Genomic DNA, 19392 nt, shown 5'->3' with positions numbered 1-19392 from the left:
AAAAGTTCATCTAGAAGAATGTTTTTGGGAAAATATATTTAATTCCAATGCAGTAGATATTAAAGAATGAGACTTTTAGGGGGATGTTCTGACAGTCACCTCTTCATTCTTTAACCTTCTCATAAGGGCCAGTTCTGTTCTCTCACTTTATAGATTAATCACATCATTTATATGTTTTGTCAATTTGAATAATTATTTGGTAATTATTTGATATCAAAGTAAATAATTTTTTTCAGGACTATCTGAAGCAAGGAGGACTTAAAAAGATTTTCAGATTTTCACCATGCAAGAAGGGGCATTAGACTTGTTTTACAGACATTTTTATTTTGCATCAAGAAAAGACTAGGAATATTCCCAAACAATTTTCTGGCTCTGATTTCTCTGATGCACACCTTCATTCAGTGCTGAGTTTGAAACTACCTTGGTTGTATGCCGATTTTCACAGGTGGTTAATTCCCTTGATGAAGCATCTCAAAAACAATGTCAGGAGATGTTTTTATGACCAAAAGCAACCACAGCTTCTCTTGCTGAGGGATGCTGACAAACATGACTGGGCCGTACACACAAGTGAAAGTGGGGTACCTACAGAAAGTACCCAATATGCTCCACACTTGCATCTACTTTAAAAGCTTTGTATGATCCTCTGAATTGGCTAAAGGACAGTTTATATGATACTCTGAATTGGCTAAAAATTATCCTCTTACACCAAGGTGCCTCGCTGCTGTGAAAGCATTGCAGTTTTCCATCCAGAGGGATGAGCGTAGTCTGTCTTTGCATTTTGAATCAACCTCCTTCCTTCAAGAATCTCTGCTAGGTGCATCTGAACTGCCTCCAGCAAAGGCTTTGAGTCTTCAAATACTAAAAAGTGTCTGCAAAAGGAAAGAGACTGAACTGTTTCTCATATTCATATACCGTGCTTAAAAGGTAATTTAAGGAGCATACTTAAATTTCAGCACTAGAAATGTAAGTGAAATTATAACAAACAGCTTTCTTATTGTAAATTATATCTGAGTACTAAAAACGTCTACACAGGTGGTGGAGTTTCCATCGCTGGAGTTTTCTAAAAGTAAATAGATAGGTATTTATGAAGAAAAGTTGTACATATATATATATATATATTTCTGATTTCTGCTTGCCTTCTAATTCTGCAGGAACTCCTCCAGTATAACTCTCTTTCACAGTGCTCTACTTGTACTCAGTGAGCCTTGTGAGATGAGAGAGGGGAAGACAATCTCAGCATGATATAGAGCAAACTTCAAATAAACTATAAGTAATAACATCCCCGATGAGCTCTTAGAACAATGAAAAACAGCTTCAGTCTAATAATTTGGGCACTGAATGAAGCCCTATCCCAGAACAAATTAAAATATTGTGCAGCTGTGCCTAAATCAATAAGCACCAACTCAGGTAGTTACCAGAATCAATAAAGAAGAAAAATCTGGCTCCAACAAAAGCAACTGTAAGCTTCCTTCACTCGCTGCAATAAAAACTCTCACTAATTACCTGAAAATAAAAACAGTTTCTCTTCTATCAGAAAAACAATGAAAGCTGGAAAAAGGATTTGGCAAAATTCTCTGACAGCAGCACTGACACCTGGCTTCTGTAAGAACTTTAGTTAAGATCTATGGCAACTATGAACTGTTTTTTCTACATTTAATTTTTCATGATGATCTCTATGTTTTGATGTCCTTTCCTTGAATTCTGACATGGCCAAAGTCATAACAGTAGTAAGGTGATGGGCAGCAAACATAACACACACACACACAAAAAAAAAAAAAACCTTCTAGTCATTCCTAGCACTTTGTAACTGAAATTAATTTTGTCAGGCTATAAGACAGGAAACATGTTTTATATGCATTCAGGATCTGTTGGTAAACGTAATCATAATTCTAATGGAGACCAATGAGTCTGCCTTTGGGCTCCCTCTTCCTGCCTCACAGGACAGATGACAGTCTGACACATAGAATGAACAGAAATAGTGAAGATTCTCAGCAGAAAACAAAACAAACAAACAAAAAATACTGTTTTTCTCCACTGCATCTGCACAAGACTCTTGCATAATTGTAGAAGTATAGTTGTAGTGTTTTTCTGGAAACCATAAAGCTCTGCTTACACAGGCATCCATATAACAAGCTTTCAATATTCCAGGGGCAATCAAAATCACATAATGTACACACTTTTTGTGACAGGGTACCTGGTGAAAAAAGGCAATTCCCTCCTATTATTTTTCTGGAAGAGTTGTGTTTGGAGCTATCTCCAGGCTCCTCAGCAATGCAGGCAAATTGGATTTTTCTTCCCTTGAGGAAGAGCCTGGGGTCAAGGCAAGGCCAGGCTGTGGCTATCACACAAGATCTTTCTGAGGGGCTGCTGAGAGCCTGAGAAAACCAAGGATGCTGCTGCTGCTGGCTGTGGGATGAATGGGAGGTAAGGGGTGCTGCTGGGAAGGGCTCCTCTCCCACTTCATGGAGACAGTCTAAAAAAAACCCTTGTCCATATTTGCCATAAATCTTAACTAAAGTTCTCACAGAAGCAAGGTGTCAGTGCTGCAGCCAGTGATTTTTTTTTTTTTATGTTTTTTTTTTTTTTTTTTCTTGTTGTCTCCCATCTACTCCCCACTGGCTGCTGTGCCCTAAGCGCATCCATTTTCTCTCTGCCCAAAAAACAGCCATGGTGTCCAAGGTCTCTGGGAACTCCGACTTTTTTATTGATGTAGACCTGTTCACAGCTTTTGGCAACTGCTTGCTTTGCCTATGCCTAGAGCTGACCCTGAACAAAGCAGCCTATAGAATGCTGGTTGTGCTACCAGCAACACCCAGCTGTTTCAGAGGCTAGTTGAAGCTGATATTTAATAATGGGAATAGAGAATCAGAAGAAAACAATTCAGCACAAACTCCGTGATTGAATGGCAATGTCTCAGATGAGATGGGGCAGATGTTTATTTCTCTCTAAATGTCAGCAAGGAGCAATAAACTTCAGTTTATTAGTGACACATCTCCACTATGGAAATTTAAATGAATTGATATCTGTGACCTCAGGTTTACATTATTCCCAAGAATATAGATAGAAGGCAAGTTAATGACTATAAATACTCTGCTTATTCCATCTAATAACTTTATAGCAGGTGAATCAAAGGCAATTTTTAAATCATGAACTTTGGTTTAGCTTTTGAATGATATTTAAAGTTCACAACTGTCTTTAAAATGTGAATTTCTACTTGAGGAACTTTAGCAAAAAGAAATAATGGAGTACAGTTGGGGTGTCTTCTGCCTGAGCATGTTTCATAAATTTAAAAAAAAAAAAAAAGTCAGTCTTGAATATCATCCTACTTTCAGCCTTGTGTTTTATAATCAAAATGTGGAATAAAATAGAACGGAGTGGAATGGAATGGAATGGAATGGAATAGGATAGAATAATTCAATTGGAAGGGACCTACAAAGACCATCGAGGCCAACTGCCTGACCGCTTCAGGGCTAACCAAAAGTTGAAGCATATGACTGAGGGCATTATCCAAACACTCCTTGAATACTGCCGGGTACGGGGCACCCACCAGCTCGTTAGGAAGGCTGTTTCAGTGCCTGAGCAACCTCAGGGCACAGATAGAGCTCCCAACACCCAACCTGATCCTCCCCTCACACAGCTCTGTGCCCTTCCCCTGCATCCTGCTCTCAGATCCCAGGGCAGAGACCGGCGCCTCCTCTGCGCTTCCCCTCCTCAGGATGTCACAGAGAGTGGTGAGGCCACCCCTCAGCCTCCTCTTCTCCAGGACAACACAGGTGTCCCCAGCCTCTCCTCACAGGACAGGCCTTCCAGCCCTGTTACCAGCTTTGGTGCCCTCCTCTGGGTGCTTCCAAGCACTTTAACATCCTTCTTATATTTTGGAGCCCAGATCTACACACAGTACTCAAGGTGAGGCCGCACCAACGCTAAATACAGCAGGAGAATCACCTCTTTTGACAGTCTGGCTGTGCTGTGTTTAATGCACCATAAAACATGGTTTGCTCTATTGGCTGCCAGGGCATGCTGACGGCTCATATTTTCAAATATAAATGCATTTTTGTGAAAATATTGTGATTATATGCTTTATTATATATATACATTACATAGTAACAAGGCATAGTGGTAATGAATGTTTTAAATCAATTTGTCAGACAGTTAAATAATCAGTTCTCTTTCCTGAGATTAAAAATTAGGAGTGTAATTCGAATATTTGTATCATTGGAACCATATGAAAATCAATGTACCCAAACCAACCACTGAAGTGAGAAAAAAGACATTTTTGCGGTGTTTTCTCTGAGTAATACCTTCCTGATTATGCCACTAGGGTAAACATGTAAGGCTGGACTTAAGAGGGTGCTTAGGTTCCCAGCTCCTTTATAGATTTCTTGCACCATTGATTGCTATGGAAAGTTGTTGAGTCAAAATACTTTGTTGGAGGTGAGTAGTAATGCCTGACAAAGACTGGGCCCTGTCCAGTAACAGAAGAAAATGGCATTTAATTTCCTGTTATCTGCTCAACACTTATAGCTTTGCTCTATTTAAAGTTCGTAAGCTAGTCTGTGCATGAGGCACATACTTAAGAGATCTCCTTTGTGAAGAGATGGAATTTATTTTCCTGAAATATGATGTAAGTTTTGTACTGACTTTTTTTTTTTTCTATTTGTCCACATAATTTACATATTTAGTTATATAATTATTTGTACTGACTTTATAAGAACTTTCCCTTTGGAACTCTCTGTTCTAGGAAAATTTTAGCTGTTTACTCAGTCTAGATAATAAGAACAGTGGATTAAAATGTCAACACCTGTTTGTTTACACCAGTTTTAACAGGAATCATGAGTGCTGTCAAACTGTGAACTTTCCTTTACTGGTATAAAAGTTTAAGCCTGTGGGTCTGTCAGCTTCCTTTCCTATGACAGAAAAGCTACTATATCATTGTGTTCTCTGTTGTTTGTTTGTTTGTTTTCCCTAATGCTCAGCTGACTTATAAGTACTATATATGTTACACTATGTGCATAACAGACAAACAAAGCTTGAGCTGCAACACTGGCAATGCAACAGATGAGGAACTAATAGAGACAACACTTCCATACAGACCACTGACAGGATTTTCAAGTTGCTTTCCCTTAAAACTGATTTTGTTTCTGTAGCCACTTTTCTGGCTTATTTGTCTGTACAACCACCTAATATTCTTTGGTCACCTTTCAGACTGTGCTATTCAAATGAACATATTTCTCAAAAAAATAGAGGCATGAGCAATGAGGACTAATAACATATTTCAAATGGAGAGTTGTTATTAATGCAATGTTAGCATTGGCTTCAGCAACATGAGACTTTCACTCCTGACATGCTAGAAAAGAGTGATGTCTGACAACAAGACATGATTCAAAAACAAAACATCAGCTTCCTATATCTCATCTTATAAAGGAATTCATTGTGGTAAACACAGGCATCAGCAACACTAAGAAAATCTGTGGAGTCATCTATTCATTTTCACAATCTTCTTGGAGTACTTCCGAAAAGTCCACAGTATCTGATATACTCTAAAAATGTTTAACAATGTCTGTTCTCAAATCTAGTTTAACAGTAATCAAACACGTCAACATAATGATAAGGTATGCACATAGGGGAAAAAAAAAGTCCTCAAATCTCTTAGGAGAAACACTGGTTTATTTTTACTTAATATATCTGTAACTTATAAACTGAGTCATGATGGATATAGGAAGCAGTTCAACCTAAATCAAAGTTTCTTAAATCTATAGAAACTGAATTGTGCTCTCTGAATACATTTTGCTTTGGATGTAATGGACCAGATGATAAGTAGGTTTAATTCAAGTCTAGATCTGCAAAGTCAATAGCTCTACACCATAAGTACCAAGAGGAAAGGCAGAAAGACTGTAAAATGTAAAATTGTAGATTGCAAAGGAGCAAACAGAAGCTTGTTGCTTTAAAAAGCACATCTGAACAGTTCTCTTTGACCCTACTGCTTCCACATAAAAACTGCTGCAAAGTAGCATCAAGCTCTTGAGTAAATAGGATATGTAAGGGAGGCTATCTGAAGAAAACCACAGCTCTCCCAGCTTTTACCTTCAACAGTGTGCAGTATTAACACTGATGGAGGGGATTTTTAACAACAGTAAAGATGATCCCTTGAGAAGAGAGATAAAACAGTACCATCGGATGTAACTCGACAGTTGAAAACAAATGTTTTAAAAACTCTCAAGAAAACCTGTCTCAGTGACAAGGTGTGTGTGTGTATGTGCATATTTACAAGACCTCACGCCCAGTTTATGAAGGAGTTTTTGTCCATCTCTGAAGAAAATTACTTTTTAGTTGCTCTAATTTTGGCAGCTTGAAGAATTCCCTGCAGCTGCCCGGCTCTGAGTTTATTGCTAACAAGACACATAGCAGAGCAGTGGTGAAATTTGGAAACACGTTCTTCGTGATGCTAATGTGAAAAGTGGCCAAACTCTCTATTTCGTTTTTTTTCTTTCCTTCTTGGATGGAGTTACAGCCACTTTTCATCCTGTGAACTACCGCCTATGACGGAATACTTAATAGCAGCCTGCGAGGGAGGTGAATACAGCGAGACCAGGCAGTGTTTGGCCCGGACCAACTCTTCGTGTCCTCCAGCTGCTGGAGGTTCATGCAGGCGCCTCCACACACGTCCTCTGGAGCGGCTTTGCAGCAGCCACCTGCCAGCGCGCTGCCTCCCGAGCCTCCCAAACCCGAACCCAAAAAGCAGCGAGAAGTTTCCCGAGGTGGGCTCCGCTCCCCGGCAGCCACGGCGGGGGGCTTGCGGCTGCGATTAAGAAGCTAAACCGAGGAAGAAAAGCCAACCCCCTTTCCTCCGCTCCCCCCTCCACGCCCTGCGCTCCGTCCCCGAGCCGGCGGCCTCCCATCGCGGCGAGGCGCGGAGGCTCCGCCGCCCCCCGGGGCGGGCCCGGGAGCATCTGGGGGGGCTCCGGGGGAGTCTTCGGAGCCGCCTCCTCCAGCGGCGGAGCGGCGCGGAGCGGAGTGGAGAGGAGAGGAGGCGGCGGCGCCTTCCTCCTCCTCGCCTCCCTCCTCTGCCTCCTCCCCTCCAGCCCTGCCTGGAGCTTGCGGGGAGGGGGGAGAGGGGCCGGGGGGGGCTTCGCCTCCGCCTTCAGCCCGAGGAAACTTTGGCCGGGGGGAACGGGGGAGTATGGAGGCCGGGGAGCCCTTCAACCAGTCGCGAGCTGGGGCAGAGCCGCCCCGCGGGGACTTGAACCTCTCCGGGCTGCTGGAGGCGGGGGGGAAGCCCCTTTTCGGCATCGGCATTGAGAACTTCATCACCTTGATCATCTTCTTCTTGATCTTTGCCCTGGGGGTGCTGGGCAACTCTCTGGTGATCACGGTGCTGGCTCGGAGCAAGCCGGGCAAGCGGCGCAGCACCACCAACATCTTCATCCTCAACCTGAGCATCGCCGACCTGGCCTACCTGCTCTTCTGCATCCCCTTCCAGTCCACAGTCTACGTGCTGCCCACCTGGGTGCTGGGCGCCTTCATCTGCAAGTTCACCCATTACTTCTTCACCGTCTCCATGCTGGTGAGCATCTTCACGCTCTCAGCCATGTCCGTGGACCGCTATGTGGCCATCGTGCACTCCCACCGCTCCTCAACCTTGCGTGTCTCCCGCAACGCACTGATGGGCGTTGGGCTCATCTGGGCACTCTCCTTTGCCATGGCCTCTCCCGTGGCTCACCACCAGCGCCTCTTCCACAGTGAGAAGAGCAACCAGACCTTTTGCTGGGAGCACTGGCCCAACCCACGCCACAAGAAGGTCTATGTGGTCTGCACATTCATCTTCGGCTATCTGCTTCCGCTGCTGCTCATCTCGTTCTGCTATGCCAAGGTGGGGCAAGGCAGGTAGTGGTGGAGGGCATATGGAAGGAGTGGGGGGGTGACCATGGTGGTTTTTGTCCATGAGCCTGAGGGACATCTCTGGAAACATGCAGGGACATGGCACTGGTGGGAGCTAGCAGTGTTAGGAGGTGATGGGGCAGGGGTGTTTGCAGTGCAGAAGAAGGGGGCAGGTTTTATAGCTGAGGGATGGGGGGGGACAAGGTATGACATGGAAAGGTCAGGGATTGCATGGGGTGTGGGACAGGTGGGGGGTGTTGTTCCTTTAATTAGAGGGACCCCTTTGCCAGACATCCTCCTTGCAAAGTGTTGAGAAACCTCAGAAGCTTTCTCTGTGAACACAACTCTCCTCTTTCCTTGCAGTACTGTATGAGGAGTTTAACTCAAGCCACGTGCAACCAAGCAACAAGTTGTTCAGGCTTCAAACACAGCATTTCAGTTCCTTAAAGTACAGCGTGCTGACAAAATATGACACAAGCCTGTCAATCTGATCTGATCTGATTAATACTTGATAATAGCAAAAGGCTCATCATGTTGCCTGGTCATTCTGAGCCTGGTCTTGCCCCCATTGAAGCGAATGGGAGGTTTACCTCTGAATTCAGCATGGGCAGGTACTAGAAAGCAGTGACTGAGGACCTGGGTAGGAAAAAGCAGCTAGTAAGGTTGCCTGAATAGAGGTGCTTAAAGGCTTTCTGCTGAGGCAACAGTGATGTTTTTCTACAAATGTTAATTGCAGCCTTCAGTGTAGCATCCACTGCTCTCTGACAAGATCCGGAGCACAGGCTGTAACCTTCTGGGCTGCACAGAGATCCTCCCAGATCCTCCTGTTTCTGTGACAGCAATCTCCAGTCCAGATTTATCCTTGGGCAATAATTTGTGTTCACGAGGATAGGTTTGCTCTTGCAGATACGGACTGCTTAGGTATTAAGAAGTGACTTTAATTAGCAAAGTGGATAGTTAAAGTTAATGTATTTAATGTGAACAAATAATTTTATGTTCTGTTCTGCTGTATGTGTTATATAAATTATGTCAGTTTAATTGTGGAAGTGCTGGAATGGCATTTAACTTTGCTAAAACTTCGAGTTATGCAGAACTCGAAGGACTTTTTCACTACAAACAGCAGTTTAGAAGCAAAGTCCAACCCAGCAAAGGGAGAAGAAAATGCATGTTTTCATGCATAAAATGAATTCTGTTTTCCCTCAGTAAATACACTGGAATTTCTTCTGCAGTGGTGAATATGACTGAGCTGTGAGAGGGAAGAAACCTGTTGTTGCCTTAGATCATTGGAGCTATAAGAAAATAATGAATATTACAGGGAGACTATTACTGAATGTGTGTAGAGGAAGCTTTCCAGCCATTAAGAATTCTTTTATTTTTAAAAGCCAAAGTGTCTTCAATTTCAGCATAGATTACCAGCCTTCAAAATATAATTATGTGACTGAAAATTGAAAGCAAATTTTTAAAAATTAAGACAGACTTGCATATCATAGAAATAAATAAATAAATAAATATATAATAGAAAAGGAAATCTAAGCATACTAAGCAGAACACACCATGCTACAAAGCACTTATACTAAAGTATCTCAGTATCAATATGAATATGTGTAACTAAAAAACAACAAACCTGTGTGAAATACATGCCTAGAACGAGTTAATAAAAACAAGGCCACTCCAAGTTACAACTAAAATCTTGCGCTCTGATTGCTGCCAGGCTGAGATCTCACCCTTGCCTGGTCTGAGGATTTATGTGTTTTGAGCCTGAGTATACAATCCTACTTGCCACAGCGCCAAGCTGGAGGATCCAACATAAAAGGATGAACTCTAGGAGATACTTTGTATTCCCACCAGTGTCAATAAAGCTGAAAAATGCCTTGATTCATAAGAGGCTATATTGAAGGTGTTTGCACCCTGCAGCATAAAGGCTTATTCTTGCCCCCATTTCAGAACCACTGACACATCTCCAACTGCAATATTGTGGGGCACATGGGGTAGAGAGAGGGAGAAATTAAGAATGATAAAAGTTGAAAATCAGAGCTAAGTCTTACATTTGTCAAAGTCACTGCTGCTCTCCCGGGTGTCCATCAAAGCGATTGCTGTGAGCTCTTACTGATGTCACTAAAATGCTCTGAAGTACAACCAATATGTTAGCTTCTCAATGCATGCATGGTTAGAGGATAGCTGCTGTGTAAGAGTCTCAGAAGTATTACAAATCTAAACACATTAGTTTCTTATGGACTTCCCTAGTTTTCATGAACTGTGAATCAGCTAAATAATGCAATTTTCTGATACAGTAGATTAAGACAAAGGAGATGCATTTCTCTATTTGAATATATTGCCTTTTCCAGGCTCCTTTAAGACATTTCTGTTTCATTTCTAAGCAAATTGCAATTGAACTTTCAGTTTTGAAAGTCTCATTTTTTAGGCTCTCTAAGGGGGATTGAGTTCTTTTCCTCTCTCAGTCTCTCTTAAATTATGTTAGGAGAGATTCATTTTCAGGGGGTGTTGTTCCCAGTGGAGAGCAATACTGTTGCAAACTACAGAAGTGCTTAAATAACAGTATATGCCACAAAATCAGAACTGGCAATCTCACATAATACATTCTTAAGGCAGAGACCATGCTCTGTCATATGTGTACAGCTCTGCTTTTCCTCTCTCCCACAAAAACCTTTGTGCCATTTTTAATTAAATGTGGAACAGAAGTGAATATAGGAGAGAGAGTGAGAAGGAATGATATTTCTCTAGTTTTGTGACAACAGCAGCCAATGCAGAAGATGAAGAGGTTCAATCTTCTCTGTCCTTTAAGGACAGCCAGTTTGCACTCAGCTGTTGAACACCAGACAGCCCACATGGGGAAGAGATCTTGGGTAGTGCTTGCTCATGGAGAACGCTCAGCTTTTTGGGATCACACAGTCAAGAAATCACAAATCCTTAGGAAGCCAGCTGTAATTGGCTCCAGACAGCTCACAGAACTACTCTTTAAAGGAGCTTACTACTGCAGCCAGAGGAGTGGTGATTACGTAGTTATTAGCTGAGTTATAGCACTGCATACTTATAGACAGCCTGTATTCTTTTTTTATAGCTTACAGTATTACTTGGCATATTATTGGTTACAGATGTTTAGTATGTGTTTCGTAACATGAATATGTTTGCTCACTAATGTGCTCTTAAATGGCAAAACGATAACTGATGCACAGTGATCTTCTACCAATTGACATCCGTCACGGTAGTGCAATGTGAAAACTGATTTTGGGTGCCTCTGCTTCTGAGTACCTAGCTATAAGGCTTCAGTCCTTGAACATCAGACCTCTTTCAAGCCTCTAGGTTGGTCACCTAAAATCATTAACAAACTTTTCCTTTTATAGAGGTATAATGTTAAAAGCTACTTTTTAATTTATTTCTTGCCTGAAGAATGTTTCCATTATTATCTATCATTCTGAACATTCTGAATTCATGAAAGTCATGTATGATTTACAGGGTTGGTTAAAAATAAGCCATAAAAAATAGGAGTCAAGATAATATGCAAACTTACATGGTTCTTGGCATAAGACTATATCTTAGATATATATCTTATATATATATTATATCTTATATATATCTTAGATATATATCTTATATATCTTAAATACATAAATATATATATTTATATGTATAAATATATATATTTATATATCTTAAATATATATAATATAAATATATATCTTATATATCTTAAATTTTGCTGAGCAGAGAGGGAAAACTTTATTGGAGAAGGCTAAACTACACTGAAAAGAGAAATAAAGGATATGACGTGTTAGTGACATACTATTAAATGAAAGAGGGTGAAGGATCTGTTGTCACAATAAAAGTAGCAGCATTACTTCAAAAAGTGGATTGCAGTCAAAGGCACTTGAATTTAAATCGGGTTCATATTATAAAATATGGTTCAGAATGTAATGCTCACATTATGGCTCTGTTAAACAAGCAGTTCACTCTTATTAGATAATGACCTTGGGCTGGCTTTCCTGCAGCATGATTTTAAATGGATAAACTAACAAATAAGGAAGGTGTAGGCAGTGGAATGATTGCTTACAGCCAGACAAGAAACATGCTTTGAAGCAGTGCAGGCTTCAAACTTTTATATTGTTTGGCAGACCTGTTTGAACAAGCATAGATAATTTTGGCTATTTTTTCCCTTCCCTATTGGAAAATCCCTTTTCCAGCTTCATTTCATCATCATCCCTTAGACTGTACTCTCAAGCCATCTGAAGATAGTCTCTGAAACAGCTGAGAGCAAAATGAAATAGTCTGAGGGCGAAAGTAAGGGCCTCCCAAATGCTGTTGTGGTGGTTTTGGTCTAGACCAGCCTGGAAATTCTATTCTCATTCCTGCAAGACTCCTTACACCCTCTGGTACAACATCATATCTCTCATCCCCCAGAACCCCATCCTCATCTCCAGAACACAGGAAAGCTATTCCCTCCTCAAAAGCCAAACATGATTGCTGGTCAACAGGTACACAAAAGCTGGAGTTAGCAGTTTCATGTAAAGAGCTAATTTTTCCACAGGGCTGATTTTATTTGAAATGTAACATCTGATTAGAACAGGTTGTGACTCATTTATTTATTTATTCCAGCAAGGCTCATATTTTATTCTGTGAGTTAAATATGCGTGTGTAAATGCATTAGTGGGTATTTTGAAGAACACTTTCTTTAGAAGAATAACTTGAGACAAAATGAAAGGAATGTAAGAATTATTATTCATTCAGGTGAAGTGACAGTGGCTGTAAGAGGAACAATTGATTATTCCTTGGCCCAAAGAAGAGAGAGTTTTTAAAGGGCAGTGAGGAGTGGTGTCTTTGATTTGCCTTGTAGTGTTTGTGCATAAACATGGTTCTTAATATCCCTCTACAGCTTTCTGTGTAGGTCTCTGAGTACTGTTCCACGGCTGTTGATAGGTAATTAAATTCTGCCTATTTCTCTTGCTGCTGGTTTGCATACCATCTGGTACACTACCACACAGAGCCAGCATGTTTTCACTGCAGAGGCTGCACATCCTTATTTCATGACATACATACATAACCCGAAATAGGGAAACTTGAGAAGGATTAATTGGGAGGTTATCACCTAAATCTTCAACATCCCAAAATATTCAATAATGTCTTTGTTTACTGCATCTTTCTTTGGAACAGAGAAAGATGCAATGCAAAAGCTTGTGTTACAAGGTTCAGAACAAAAGAAAAAGAAAGTTTATATACTTAAAAGAAGATTTTGCAGTACTAAGTTTTGGGAAGAGTCTGTCAAGCTTTAGCGTTAGATTCTGAGTGAAAATCACAGTTTAGTAAAGTATCAAGGTGGCAGGAGACAGGATTTGCAAAGGTCCAGTAGAAAAAGTTCATCTATTTAAGTTATGTGAAGGGGGGCAATAATTTAAGCAAAAGTGATGGGAAGTGAACTTTGCTGTATTTCTCCCATGCTCTTTTGTTTTTACAACCACAGACTAAACAATTCAGCTGTGCTGTACATGGTGACAGCAGGCAAATAAAGAATGTGTGAGCCTGGGGGACACATCTCTGCTCCTGTGCTGCATCTCAGGGGCTCTTCTATGCTTTTCTGTTTTTCTTCATCCTGGAGAAGGAAGAACAGCTGGGATCCAGCCAAAGCCAGAGCTTCTCAGAGAAAACCCATTTGTTTTTTTTTCCTGCCTTCCTGGGGCTCAGGTTAGCCTGGTGGCAGCCAGACTGGCATTTCAGAGTAGGGAAAGTGCGCAGGGCTGACACACAAACACATTTGTATACAGATAAGCAAAACTGCATTTCAGATGTTATGTCACAATTTTATTTATTTATTTATATATTTTTGCAGTTTGCTGATAGATAAGAGCAGACTTTTAAAAAATGGAATTCACTGGTGATCTGTGGTTACTCACAAATATTATCCTATTTGTCTTAGCTCATTCTGTATGTTTGTAAGACTTAAATGCCACAGTGGTATCAAATCGCTGTGTCATCTTCTCTGGTTGTCCTGTCCTGGTAGTGGTTAGCCATGCATTCCAAAGAAATCAGAGAAAACAGAGAATTTATACTCTTTCAAGAAACCTCAAGAAACCTCCTTAGAAACCCTCACGTACAGTATTATATTCCTTCAAAAGGTCTTTTTAATGCATACTTTAACTCTGGATGATCTTATCTGTTTAATTGTTCTCAGTTAATCTTAGAGCTATGTAAATTCTAACCCCAAGATCATCATCATCTAACTGAGCTCTTCACTCTGAATTTTTGCAAAAAGGTACACACACACACACACACACTTACCATATTATAATTAAACTGTGGAGTTTAATTAAGTATTTCCCTTTCTTGATTCTGTGTGATTTACTACTGGTTAAATATATGCAGGTGAAGAGCATATTCCCTGCCTCCCCACATACCTATAAATCATGCTATATGAATATATTAAACTCAGTTAACAAAGACTACAGAAAAAGGGCATGCTTCACTATGCATCCACTATCCAAAACCTTATGTGAAAATCATTACATTTATGTTAAAATTTGGACCATATGCTTGGTTGATATATCATTTTGAGACATAGTGAAAAAATATTTGTGAAAGGTATATGACAAGTGTCATCAAATTGTACATAAAGGTCGTATCTCATGTGAGATACATCTTATTATAAATTATTTGTAAAAAGCTTAGTCTTTTTGGAAGATCAAATAGTGCCAACATCCTGATTATATTAACCAAACATCCATCTGAAGAAAGCAAATTATGCAGGTGACTCAGAAAAGCTCTGACTCAAAACATACACTTTTTATGTTACATGCAGTAAAGGTCATTCTAAATTAACAAGCATTGACATTTTTATGAAAGAAGAATGATTGCTAATTCTTGTTACAGGATAGGTTTCAATTTATTGCCTTGTTCAATCATAATGTGTATCTGTTATGTAATACATCTGTATTTTGATACTAGAATTCAGCTGTGATGTGCTTTGTATTTGTTGATTCACAAAGACACAGATATACAATTCCTTTAGATTTTATACCATGCTCTTCTTAAATGTGTAAATTGTATCATTGATGTTTGTAAGCAATTCATGCAGTACTGGAGAATATACTCTAAAAACAATGTTTTTGAATTTTAGAAAATGGTGAAATACAAGATGCAAATTAATCTTTTCAGGTCCTTAATCATCTGCATAAAAAGTTGAGAAACATGTCAAAGAAGTCAGAAGCATCCAAGAAAAAGGTAGATTTCTTTCATTAACAATTCCTATTTGTTTATATTTTAGTTTTATGGGTAAGATAGTTTGGTATTCTATTGCTTGTTGCCAAAGCCATAATTGAGAGGAGGATTTGAAATGAAGCATTTAATGACATATTCAGTCTCGCATTGAACTCAGCAGGATGGGAATCTTCTTTGATCTGTGTTTTCTACCATAGTGGGTCAAGCCATTACGTGAGATCTTTGTATTTTGAACATGCGAGCATCTGAAATTTAGATATGGAGAGACCACCTCTCTATAATGTAAATGTTTCTTTTGCCTTACCAGCCTTTTTTTCTACCTTGTAAATATTTTATTTTTTCTTAAACTAGCTGATTTCTTTTAATGAAGAATTCCTAGCTTGTATGATGGGACTTGCAACTGAGATTAATTGTACTTCCTGATAGAAGGCTAAAAAGAAACTTAAATTATTTTATGATTTTCCATAAAACATTTTTTTCTTTTAAGTTCAAGACTTCAGTTATATACTGGCTACCAGTAAAATTGTGAAGGGTCTTTAAAGCAGAATATTAGCTTTGCAATTTACAGCAATATTTGAAAGATGTGTTCATGTAGAGAATTTGACAGATAATATAATATGGTTCTGATTTTTGAGCAGATTTGACCACAGTAATCATTTGACTAACTTCTCAGTTTATGAATGTGGAGTCAGAAAAAACCCTTAGGCTACAGCTCTTCATTTGATCTGATCACTATTACCATATGGGCGTGCAGACTATCTGCAATGTAGATGAGATATACATGGGCTCAACAGGGAATAAATAATCTATTATTTATGCACTCTCTGTGTTAAAAAAAAATAATAAAAAATTATAATCTTGTCATAGATTTTAATTTCTAGAATTGAAAATATTACATCCCTGATTCTGTAGAACACTTAACATAAATATTTTGCACTTGCTCTCATCAAGGCCAAAGGTGTAGTTTTCAAAAGCGTTCTCTGTGTTGCCAACTCTATTCTCATGTACATTATTTTCAAACTGGAAATATCTGTGCATTTCCTCTAAGGACTAGCTCTTGACATTTCAAATAAAAATCAGATCTAGCTATGAACTTGCTTTCATAGTTTGAAGCATTGCAGGTAAGTCCAAGACTGCCTGGGCACCTCAGGGTTCAGTGAGCAAAGGGCAAATAAAAAGAAGCATAAAACTATGATTTTTTTTTTTTTTTTACTTAGAATTTTCTGATCCTAAGGCCATAACTCACTTTTTCAAAGCAACTCTGTTTTCATTAGTATTTTTTATCTATCTGGTTACTCTGTGTTCTTCTGCTGCTATTTTGTTAACACGAATGCATTTCAGACCCAGTTCTACATTTCTAGCTTTATTCACAGCTTTATAAAATTTTAGTAGTAGAATCTTAAAATTAATTTGTCTTGTGTCTGGAAAAAAAAAAAAAAAGAAAAAAAAGGTATTTTAAATTATGAAAGTGCCTAAATGCTATTCTTTGTGCTGTTTGGTCACAAAGCAGCAATATTAGCATCATTCATTTCAGGCAGTTTTTATTTGCTAATGAGGAACCGTAAGCAAGATCCCATTAGGTAAAAAAGAGCTGCCCTTTAGTGTTACCTTGGTTGCAAATTATAGTCATAGTGGAAAGGTAAGCTCTGAAGTGAAGCTTAGGAGGAATAATGGTAAAAAACAGAAGTTGTGAGGATCCATTATGCAGAGCTACTTATGCTGCTGATATGAAATACCTTAAGTACAATAGTTACAAGAGACACATGGTCAACCTCAGCTTTCAGTGTATACAGTATTAAGAGTCAGTGATTTTCCTGGTGCCAGGCTTCTTGTTGTTGTTGTTTGTTCATCTTAATTTTGAAAAAAAAAAATGTAGTAATACACATTTTAAGAAGTAACTGTGCATGCAATATCCAGACAGTGTTTTCAGCCAGAATATTAATGCATTAAATGGATCAGAGCATGAACTGTTCTTTATTTATACTTCCTTGTTAGCATAAGGAAGACTACTTTCCTGATGACGGCTGAAAGAGAAAATATTTGCGTGGCTGTTTTAGCATCAACTGACTTAAAATAAATAGGGCTAAATATAAAAAAAGGTTGTGAAGACATTTGAATCCTTGAGACTAAAATTATATTTTCAACAGGTATGTTCTTTGGTTTCTGTTGTGAGATTTTGCTAACCAGCCATATATCTCCCATAGATTATTTCAGCCTGTTGCCACAGAAATTAAGATTTTCCCTGCAACTTTCTGTAAGTTAAGTCACTTGGTGATTATTTAGGTCAAAGAATTAGTACCAAGCATTAATCAATTCAAGAAAATATAGACTAGGGTCAATAAATTAGCAAAAAATCCAGGAGGATTGTCTGTGCTGCAGTATATATCACATTGTGGGTTAGTTTGGCCTGTGAAGAAGAGCTGAAGTTGTCTGCAGAATTATGAAGTGTTAATAGAGTAATTATAATGACCAATAACATAATATGCTTTAGCATTGCCATTAGGCTTTTATCGGGAAAGTGGCACTTGTTAGAGCCATACATGCATTATTTTTTTCAGCAACTGCAAAGCAATAACAGCTGATTCTGAAGTAAGCAAAAGGTAAAGAAAACATTAACAATCAAACTCCTTTGTGCCTTGGAAAAATACTTGCAACACCTGAAATGTCTATAATGACTGATACTGTGGCTGTCAGAAGGGATCTAAGGAGCTTTATATCTCTTTCTTCTGAAAATACTGAAAGATGAGGCAGCACCAAGGATATTTTGCTCCTTGTGTTCAAAGTACAATTACAGGAACATTCAAGTTTGTCTTTTTTTTTTTTTTTCCTAGTCTCATTCCAGAATGTTGTTGGGTGATCCTCACATGGAAATTTTATGTTCAAATGAGAGATTTTCAATATAATTCTGCTCCTCTTTAGATTCTTCAGCAAATGTTTAATCTGACTGCTCTAAGCTCTTTCACTAGCTGCCTTCATGTACAATCTCTTGAAATTTTGGTCAGAAATCCTTGTGCACCCAATTAAAATATAACTTATTAGATCTGGATGAGAGGCCCCAAAGACCTATATTATTATTTTGTTACATCAAGCCTGTATGCACATCAGAAAAGGCTAGGATTTTGTGTAGGAAGTGAGGAACATCATTCTTTATTTTTGAGCAAGGAGATGTATTTCCCTTTTGCTGCAGAATTTTTAAGGCTAGAATTCTTCTTGCATTACTTCAAAATAAAGTCCATATAGGTAATGAGGTTCATTTGATAATAAATATTATTGTTAATAAATATTTAAGAGTGTATTATATTTGTGTGCTTTTTTTTTTTTCTTCTATAAACAATGCTTTTAAAGCAGGTTTAAAATTAATTGTATAAGTGCTTATAAGACATCTGTGTTTTCCTTTCCCTGTCTCAGACAGCACAGACTGTGTTGGTGGTGGTAGTGGTTTTTGGCATCTCCTGGCTGCCACATCACGTGATTCATCTCTGGGCTGAATTTGGAGTTTTCCCACTGACTCAAGCTTCATTTATCTTCAGGATAATTGCACACTGCCTGGCTTACAGCAATTCTTCTGTGAACCCGATTATATATGCATTTCTCTCTGAAAATTTTAGGAAGGCCTACAAACAAGTCTTCAAGTGCCAGATAGGTAATGAATCACCTCTGAATGATGCTAAGGAAAATAAGAGCCAGATAGATACACCACCAACTACCAACTGTACACACGTGTGAATTTCAGAACGTCCTGTATGTTGGTTCTTCAGCTGTGTGAACGAGACTTCTAGAAAACAAAGCACAATGAGCTTTATCCTAGCTTTTTCTTGATAAAGCTAATTGCTAATAAGCTATTTAATGTACTGACATTGCATTTGTTGCAAACTTTCATGAAACTGGTATGAAAGAAAACTGAGCTGGTTCTTTGTATCTTAGCTTCACCAAATAAAGCTCCTGGACCTTTAAAAGATACTTCAGAAGAAAAGTTGGTGATATGTCTGCATTCTTATTCATTAAGCGTAAGTTCTATAAACATTCATGTATATATACAAGGATATGTTGACATGGACAAGTCACCGAACTTTCTGACATCTTACTCTGTAGAAGTGAAGAGATGGCTGAATTCTGACTTAGAGATAATAAATACTATGGTACTATGATTTCAGAGAGGAAAACTTTCATTATCTCCATCAGATTGTTTTGACAATGCTTTTTCTCTTTTTAAAGTAAAGATGTGCTATGATGCTGAGTTGAAATAACTCATGTACAACTTGAGATAACTGCTTTAGAGAGGCAATGCTG

General features: G+C 38.9%; 1 protein-coding gene across 1 annotated transcript; it reads left to right on the top strand.

The window, feature by feature from the left end:
• Positions 1–7180: 7180 nt before the first annotated feature.
• Positions 7181–18828, top strand: GALR1 (galanin receptor 1; the record flags this gene model as incomplete). The annotated part of the gene is made up of 3 exons (XM_084281474.1): positions 7181–7870; positions 15040–15105; positions 18511–18828. 3 exons carry the CDS (start codon positions 7181–7183, stop codon positions 18826–18828), a joined length of 1074 nt encoding a protein of 357 aa, XP_084137600.1.
• Positions 18829–19392: the final 564 nt, after the last annotated feature.

Source organism: Netta rufina (genome assembly GCF_964035555.1).
Source record: "Netta rufina genome assembly, chromosome: 2".
Classification (NCBI taxonomy): domain Eukaryota; kingdom Metazoa; phylum Chordata; class Aves; order Anseriformes; family Anatidae; genus Netta; species Netta rufina.
Note: the sequence above shows the minus strand (reverse complement) of the source record. Positions and strands in the feature narration are given on the sequence as shown.